The sequence below is a fragment of the Anas acuta genome, chromosome 2 (assembly GCF_963932015.1).
Source record: "Anas acuta chromosome 2, bAnaAcu1.1, whole genome shotgun sequence".
NCBI classification, from domain to species: domain Eukaryota; kingdom Metazoa; phylum Chordata; class Aves; order Anseriformes; family Anatidae; genus Anas; species Anas acuta.
The window spans coordinates 1,193,243-1,202,165 of record NC_088980.1 but is presented as its reverse complement, the minus strand read 5'-3'; the positions used below and the strand labels follow the sequence as shown (position 1 = coordinate 1,202,165).

The 8,923-nt window shown below is 53.3% G+C and overlaps 1 protein-coding gene across 5 annotated transcripts in view; it reads left to right on the top strand.

Annotated features, from left to right (window-relative positions):
- Positions 1-278: 278 nt before the first annotated feature.
- The window catches only part of DHX30 (DExH-box helicase 30), a 32,438-nt gene continuing 23,793 nt past the window's right edge, over positions 279-8,923 (top strand). Inside the window, exons 1-2 of one of the 5 annotated variants that reach the window (XM_068673147.1) lie at positions 279-393; positions 3,829-3,880. In XM_068673147.1, the coding sequence (XP_068529248.1) occupies positions 3,850-3,880 (31 nt within the window). In that variant the 5' untranslated portion in view covers positions 279-393; positions 3,829-3,849. Of the gene's footprint in view, positions 394-879; positions 1,157-2,737; positions 2,880-3,828; positions 3,881-6,949; positions 7,206-7,379; positions 7,499-8,923 lie in introns of those variants that run through there. The other 4 variants (XM_068673146.1, XM_068673144.1, XM_068673143.1 and 1 more) reach the window with 4 other exon arrangements.

The window sequence follows — 8,923 nt, the reverse complement described above, 5'->3', positions numbered from 1 at the left end:
TCCCTGAGGAGAGATCCCCGAGCAGAGATCCCCGAGGTGAGATCCCCGAGGAGAGATCCCTGAGGTGAGCTCCCTGAGGTGAGATCCCTGAGGAGAGCTCCCTGAGGTGAACCCCACCACAGGGCCCCACAGCGCAGGAGCCCCCCCCCTTTCCCCCCCCCTCCCTCCCGCCTCAGCAGCGCCTGAGGGCCGCAGGCTCCCGCCGTTGCCATGGCAACAGGCCCCGCCCCCCGCGGCTTCGCGCTCCCCAACCCTTGGCGCGGGGCCGGAAGCGCCGCTTCGCCCGGCGGGGCCGCGCCCCGGAAGCGCCTCGCGGGGGCTGCTGGGAGTTGTAGTCCTGGAGCGGCGGCGGACCGGCGCCAGAGAGTTGGCGGCGAGGAGGAGGAGGAGGAGGTCGGTGGCGGGGAGCGGGGCCTGCGCCGCTCCCACCGGGCGGCACCGGGACCCGGCGGGGCTTGGGGAGAGGCGGAGGGGACCGGGATCTGAGGCCTGGGAAAGGGAGAAGAGGGAGGGGGCCGGGCCCGCGGCCTGCAGCGGGGAAGGAGCGGGGGGATGGCTGCCAGGCGGGGCCCGGCGGGGGGCGGCGGGGCCTGAGGGGGGACCTGAGGAGGCCCAGGGGGGGCGCGGAGCCCCCCGGGGGGGGAACCTCAGCCTCGGGGGACCCGGCTTGAGGAGGGGGCGGCGGGGCCGGGCCGGGGGGTGAGGGGGGCGCCGGCCTGGGGGGGGGCCCTGAGGGGGCGGCCCCGGCCTTGGGGGGAACCGGGCCGGGCCCTGGAGGTGCCCGGGGGGGGGTCCATGAGAGCCCGGCTGCTTTTGTGTGCCCCCCCCCAACCCCCCCCTGGGGGCCTGGATGCTTCCAGTCCCGGTGTGGGGCTGCTGGGGGAGCCCCTCGTGTCCCCCGGGTCGCGGCGGAGCCACGCGTGGGGCTCTGCGTCCCCACGGCCCTCCTGGGGCTGCCCGGGTAGCCCAGGAGGGGAGTTGTGAGGGAAGCCCGGCCGCTAACGCTTTCTTGGTCCCCTTTCCAGCAGCAGGAAGCCCGCAGGATAGGAGTGGGAAAGAGAGGGTTCTCGCACGCACCCCGTGCGCCTTTGGCCCGAGTAGCAGACAGGCAAAGTGCCCCGCTTTGCGTGGATCCCCGTGTAGGTGACCCTTGAAAGTGAGTGATACGTAAGGCAATGTAATTTCTCCTTTGTTCTCGTGACAAAGCACTTGGGGCTATACCTCTGTGCGTGCCGCTGGAACGCCAGGAGGTGATAATCAGAAGTTCTGTGACGCTCGCTGTGTGGGGGACCTGGTTTCTCCTCATACGTGTGTGTATCAGTTCTCAAGTGGATCAAAGAAACCCAACAAAGACCCAATTCCTGGACCTTTGAGATTTATCGAAGTTTCCAGCACCAGATTCACTGGGTTCATGCCCTACCTTTGCAGTAGGGGCGTTAAGTCTGTCCCTTTCAGTGTCTCTTATGCCCCTGGGTTGCCAGTACTTTGCCAAGCGTGAGGCTTAGAGGCACTCTTCCTTCTGATAGTGTCATCGCTCGCTTGATTCTCATCCCAAACGTGCCATTACCTCGTCCATAAGAGTCCTGTCTCATCCTGTTCTCCTTCATAAATCCAGTGTCCTTTGACGCCCGCATCTCCCACCTGTCCTGGGACCTAACAAAACATATTTTGAGCCTTCCAAAGTCTCCCTCTTCCAATGATGCTCATGCGTCCCCTTCACGTCAGTGCGTGGTGAAGCAGCTGCTATAGTTGGACACCTCTTCTTGGTGTCAGGGTCTTCGGCAGCACCAAAAAGCCAGGATTTTCACCTGGCTGCTGCCTCTGCTAAAACTGATGGTTCCTCCTGTGAGCTCCCCCGTGTTCGGATCCACCAGATCTGGTCCTGAGTAACGTAGAGGTGATGCTGTGGTCTCTTCATAACCAATAAATCTGGGCTTATCTGTCCGAGCTCCTCTCTCTGCTTTGACCACGTTCCTTCAAGACGTGCAAGCTTTAGGTGCTTGAACTCTTCCATGCAATTTAAAAGGCGTCTCTCATCAGCAGGGTTCTGTTCCTGCATCTCACCTGGATTGATTTATCTCTCCGTGCCTTTGTTCTCCTCCACGTCTTGTCCCCGCTCCCATCCGGGCTGACAACAGCTCTTTGATTCTTGAGCCTGTTCCTGGTTGCCCACGAACTGTCCCCATCTCAACTGGAGATCTGCTGCTTGCCAGTGGTGCTCTCAGTTGTTAGTCTCGTAAGCTCACCCGTGTAGGGTTTTATTTTTTTTTCCTCAGTCTTGAAGAGATGAGACCTGTTTCTCCAACTTCTATCTTGTTTTTATTTTTGGAAGTGCCACTCTGCCCTCCCTGATGTAGGTGAGATGTTCTTCGTTCTCTTTTTCACTGATTTGTGCTCTGTAGACGAGCCTTGCTCTTCCTCTGAGTGGTGCATGCCCCAGAACGCTCTTGTAGACCAGTTTCCTCGTGTTCTTTGGAATGGGCTTAGTCTGCTTTCAGGCAAATGGCTTCCCCAGTTTTGTCATGCTTGGAAATTTGGGAGGAAGATGTTGCCTTTACCTCCGTGACTGAGCTCCAGGAACTTACTGTGTTCATCATACTTCTGGTTGTCGTTCTCCAACGACTTCAGAGTGTTCGAAGACTTACTCATCCGTGTTGGAACAATGTTGGACTCGATTTATCAGGAATAATGTTGGCTTTAAGATGGTTTGTACCCAGTCTGAGACGGTCCCTGCGTGGCTGCTCTTCACACTTTGTGTTTCTCCTGTACCACTGATGGTTGGATGCTTCAGCCTTGGGAATCTTGCTCAACTGCCACAGCAGGGCTTCCTAACCGAGCAGTGCAGCGAGTTATTGGCGCTGTTTTCTTCAGCCACCTTGGTAATTACTACGGCACGTCTGATTTTTAATTTTTAAACGAGCCAAATAACTGTTTTTGAGTCAGCCGTTGGAAAAGACAAAGCGTGGACGTGTCAGTAAAGGCAGGTTTGGTTTCGTGTGCCTGTAGGGAGCTGGCTTGCTGGAGGAGGTGTCCTGTCTGCGGAGCGTTGTTCTGAAAGCCCTGCTGTTTTAGGCCTCGTTTGCTGTTGCTGAAGAAAACACTAATTTTGTCGTTAGTTTCACTGAAGGCAAAAGAAGATCACGTGAAAGCAAAATACTTGTAGGAAACGAGTTGTGCACACAGGAATAGCCGTTAGTATGGGTAGTTAGTTAGCTCTGCGTGAGGACCCTCACCCATCAGACCTGTTTGTTTAAAAAAAAAACAAACTCGTTAATTCTCATTAACATGCTCTGTTAATGAGAAGGCCTAAAATGTATTCAATATTGGGCACGCCAGATGCAAAAACCCCAAACCAAGGTGGTTGTTTTCGTTTTTCTCTTAAGTAAAAGTTTTTTTAATGAGAAAACAAAATAGAAAATTTAATGTAATTTCACTAGTGAAGATTACCAAAAGTCCGCGTCTCTTTCTTCGCTTATTTTGCGTGAGGAAAGGAGAAATGATGGCCGTGGTCTCCCTCTCAGTGGTGTCCAGGCTTAAAAAGGTTTAAGAAAGTGTTGCCTAAGTCAGTATCACCGAGCAGACAAAGCACTTCCAAAACCTACAACCTGCCCTTTGGGTGTAGAGCAGCCGGTTACAGCAGGATAGCAAATAGTGCGTGATTCAAATGAGACAGACAGGACAGAAACACCGGGGTGAAATTTGCTGGGGACTAGTGGCTTTGTTTTGTGCCCAGGACAGCTACTTTCACGCGTTCGAAGCACTTTAAACATCTCAAAGGCAAGATGAATTCTAACTTCCTCTTCCTTTTTGCTACTCTTGCTTTCCTAGGGATCACCGCTTTCTGCCGGGATGGAGATGTTCTCATTGAATTCCCTTAAAGGTAAGCACCTCCGACAATCTTACAATTGAACAATTTTTTTTTTCCTTTGCTTAGAGATTTAACACTATGGCAGACTCCTCAAGAAAATGACTTTCTAAAGAAACAGTGCTGCCCTTCTCTCTGCTGGATAAACGAGAGGTTTATCCTCCGTGTGTCTTTGTCAGGCTTCCTTCTCAACGCCGTAGGGAGACAAAAGGAAGGAGATGTGAATTTACCAGGGCTAACAATAGGTGTGTAACACACCATGCCCAATTTTGGTTGTAACAGGCTTTTTCTCCAAGAGGAGCCCAGCTTACACAACTTTCAGCTTGCTGGGTGTGAAGCTCGTAACAGTTGTAACAACACCAGTAGTTGTTGTGGCCAAGCTAACTGAATTCTGCCTTGGTTAGTGTAGCGCGTGAGTAAGTGTTGCCCTCAGCTTGGGGCAGGCCAACCAAGTGTTGGAGAATTTCAGGCAGAGGACGGATTCTGGCAAGGGGAAGGACCTGTTGTGCCACCCAGTAAACAACAATGTAGACCCGGGGGAAGAAAGCTCAATAGGGAACTATTTAGCTCTCAGTAAGGGCTTTTTTTTGCTGCCTTAATTTTATCCTCCTACTCATAGCTGCATCCTTTTGTACCAATTCAGTGAGTGATTTCTCCCTAGTGTTTGCATACTTCAAATATTTGTCAACTGTTATCACGTCCTTATTTTCCTGTCATTGCTTTGCCAACCTCTTCATTTATTTTTTTTAAAGAAATCCCTTCATTCACTGGTTGTTTTGTTTTTTTTTTTCTTTTGTTGTTCTTTTCTGAATTCTGCTACTTGGTCTTAAAATAAGGAGCATAGCATGGAATAAAATACCCCAGACGTGGCCGATCCGGTGACGGATCGCTGCCTCCTGTCTTGGGGAAGTAATGCTTCTGCTTTAGCTCCTGGGGAACACAAGAGTGTACCAGCCGTTCTTGTAACGCTGCCATGCTAATCAAGTGAGTCACCAGTTTGTGGGTTCCATATTTAAAACAAAAATTCCCATAGTGCTTGATATATCCAGGGCGTTAATTAGGTACGAAGGAATTTTAGCTGGAATTAAAAAGCCTCTGACCTGTCAAATAAAGCGTGACCTGGGTTGGAGCCTGAGAGAGGAGGAACTTTCCTGAGAGGGCTAGTGGTTTGTCGTGGCCAGGCTGGGTTTGGGACTCTGGATGCTGTAACGCTTCTGCTCTAGGGGAAAATGAAACCTTTAAAGTAACGTGGTTGGTTAATGCGCTCCTGCACGGTGCTGCAGCCTTTGCAAAGGCTTGGCTAGAGAAGATGAATTAACCACAGCTCATCGAAGTGAGCCTGAACTGGCAAAGCCTGGGAGGATGGCTTTCAGTGATGACTTATATGCTGTTTAACTCTCATCTCTGCAAAATAAAGGTACTTGGATTGAATTTACGCAATCTGTGACTTCTGGAATTTTTTAATAAATTGAGTCTTAGTTATTTTTTCTGTGCTCACAAGATAATTTTTGTATCACTCACGCTGACAAACCACTAGCCCTGCTCGTGTCAAACTTTCCGTGTACCACCACACTGTCATTCAGCATCTCCCAGGCTACTCCTTCCCACTGACTCTGTATTTCCAGTATTTTCCCAGACTTGTGCTTTATTTATGTTTTCTTTTGCTTGTTTTGATTTTAATCATTGTGTTCTCCAGCCATGGTTTATCTCTATAGGGCTCTTGTTCTTTTTATTTTTGTGTGCCTCTTCAAGATAAAGCTTTGTGTTTGTTTTTACAAACTGTACACAGACAAATCACTAGCAAACTCACAGAGGTTCTGAGGTGTAGATTGGAAAAGGCAAATTTGTATAGTAAGATTTTCTTCAAATGTTCACCTATGTATGCTCTTCCAATGATCTACTTCTTTATCTAGGGTTTTTGTGATAACTTTCCACCTCTTCAACCTCTTCTTGAGGAGTACAAGCTTTGTAGTGCTTGTGTCAAGTTATGTTAGTCCTTCTGTGGTTTACTGGGGATTTGTTTTTCTGCTTGAACTTCATCATGATATTTAAACAACTATTCATGAGAAATTTTTGGCTTACACACAAAATATCGTCCGAGTAATAGGGTATTTAACATAAAAAGGATGTCCTGCTGTAAAGAAGCCCACAGCCTAATGGTGTGCAGCTGCATGCTGCAGCTGGGGATGTTAACATGTATATACAAACTTTATATATATATAAATAATTTGGACTTTTGTCAAATATAAAAAGGCATGAAGTGCCCTAAGTCACTTGTACAGACCCGAACAGCAGGGTCTGCTTCCAGGAGGGGCAAGTGTGTGAGAAGGGAAAGGCACTGCGGTCTTGCCATGTAACCGACTGAAACGTTTTGGTGTTTGTCTCCGATGTTAGAAAATGATATGCTGCAAGTAGGATTCATTTTTAGTAACAAACACACCTGGATATGTGAATTGCACAAGCTGCACGTGAGTGAGGGGTGCAGGCGGGCTGCTTGTGTGGGTGAGAACAAGTGAGGAACCCCCGCGACTTTCAGGCTCCGGGGCAGTTTCTGAGTTTCCCCTTCTCAGTTGTTCTGGTTTTATGAGGGAAATGGGAAATAAATGTGTGCAGGAGGGAAACCGAGGGGTGCCAATATCTCAGCTGGAGCTGCTGGGCGTTGTGTGGAGCAGCCCGGGAGCACTTTGTGAGGAGGGGTGGATGGCTGCAGGGCCCTCACCAGGCGCTCTGGGGGCAAGTTTCTCGGGCTGTGTGTGTGAAGACATCCTTTTTAATTTATTTGTATTTTTTGGGGATATCTCCCAAACATTTCCAAGCCTCTTTGAGGCGACCTGCGTGCGTGTGGCACCAACTATCCTTGAACCAACCGCCTTCGCGCTCGGCAGGAGCCGCCACACGCTCCCCGCGAGTAGATTCTCTTCTTTTGTTTTACTTTTTGTCCTTTTTTCCCTCACTTTTCCCTCAGATTTTAATTTTTTTCCCTCCCTCAGCGCTGGGTCCTCCCCGCCTGAGGTACTTCGTGGGGGCGCTGTGACGGGGAAGCGGGACCCGGGCTCGGCCCGGCCCGGCCCAGCCGCTGCCCTGAGGCCGGCACCGGGCGCGCGCGGCCTCAAGATGGCGGCGCTGGGGCTGCTGCTTCAGGCGGCGGCGGGCTGCGGCTCGGCGGGGCCGCTCCGCCTCTGCCGCCGTTACCGGGGGGCTCGGGGGCTCTGCAGCCGCCTGCCGGCGCCCGAGAGCACCGAGGAAGCCCGGCAGGAGGAGGAGGAGGAGCCGCAACCAGCAGCAGCAGCGGCGGCGGCGGGCGGTGAGGGGCAGGACGGCGGCGCCGCCATGGGGATGGGTGAGGCGGCGGGGGATAAACCGAACCGGGATAAACCGAAACGGGTTAAACCGAGCCGAAACGGGCTGAGCTAAACGTAGCGGAAGGGAGGAGCGAGCCCCGGTGCGAGGAGGAGGAGGAGGAGGCGGCGTGTGCGCGCCCACGGCCCTCCCGCCCCCCTCCTGCAGCCGGGCCGGGCCCTCACGGCGAGCACCGGGGTGTGAGGGGGGGGCTCGGTGGGCACCGGCGAGGCTTTGGGGGGGCCCCAAGGATGCGAGGCAAGGGAGAGGAAGCGGGGGGCTGCGCCGCCGCAGGTAGCGGGGCCTGAGGGGGGGGAACCGGGGCCGGGCCCTTTGTGGCGGCCGCGCCCTTTGTTGGCGGCCGGGGCCCGGGGGCCTCTCAAGGTCGCGGCTCCGGAGCTGGGCCCGGCTCTGGGGGGCTCCCGGAGAGCCCCCGGGGCTCGAGAGGGCCGCGAGCCGCGTCCAAAGGGCCCCCGAGGGAACCCGCTCGCTGCTTTTAGCTTTTACCACACGCCCCCGAGGTTACCGAGAGTGAAACGCTGCTGGTGTGGGGGCTGCGAGTGGCTTTGTGCTGGGGGGGTGCCACCCGTGTTCGTCACGGCTCTGCCCCCGCTGCCGCCTCCCAGCCTCTCATCTTCCCCATGGAAATCCCTTTATCGCGTTTTAAAGGTGCTGCTTTTTTTTTTTTTCCTTCCCTCTCCCCGTGTTCTGTGCTTCCCTCCCGCCCCCAGCGCTTGCTAATTATTTATTTGTGATTGTCTCTCTGGTCTCTAAGCTCTTCAGGCTCTTAGCTCCCTTTTCCTTTCGGAAGCTTTGCCGAGCTTTACCCCGTGTTTCAGAGCCACCCTTCAGCTGTTTGATGAAGCAAACAAACTTATTTCTGAAGTAAATGCCGAAACGCCCTGAGTTGTGGAATGGCCTCATTCGGGTGTTGCCTGAGAAAAGCAGAGAACCACGTTTTTTCCCCCTTTTTTGCTACAACCCTCAGCACTCTTGCTGCCATCTGCTGTCAGAGGGTGCCTGAGGGCTTCACCCTGGGGTTTCACCTCCCTGTGAGGTCCCCCGGAGCCCAGGGGCAGCACCGAGGGTGTGGATCTGCCAGGACTGGCCTCGTCCTGCTGCTCTGTGTGTGGGGAGCTTGCTGGTGGCAGGCGCTGCGCTCCAGATAAGCAAATAAAATGCCCCCAGGGTCCCGCTGCAAGCCTGCCCTGCCCGTGGGGCTGCAACTTGAACGTGCAGAGATCATAAAAGTTCTTTTAAAAGCTGTTAAAAGTAAGAGTGAGTGCTCTGCCTTCAAGTTGAAGTCTTGTTAGCTATCTGAGTTGACTGCTTTTGTTGCTAGCCTCAGTACGAGTATCCCACGTGGAAAAAGAACCTGGGATCTGAGGCCAGCTCTGAGAGCTGCAGTGTTACATCGCTGCTCACATCAGGGTTCCCTTCTCTGGCCCAGATGTGGGGTTTTGGAGTGGGATCTGTGGTAAAGATCACCCCTCTGCCTGCTCGGTCAGGTCTGGGGCACTTCTCCCTCTTTATTAAGACTTACGTGATCTTGACCACTGTTTTTGCTCTAAGGAGGAACCTTTCTCTGCAGCTAACTAAATTTGCCATTTCCTCATGTCACGGAAGGACCCAGGTTGGAGACCCTCTGGGTGCTGTGTGGCCTGATCCCCCGCTCAGAGCTCAGCCAGGGCTGGCCCCTGGCATGATGACCAGTGTTAA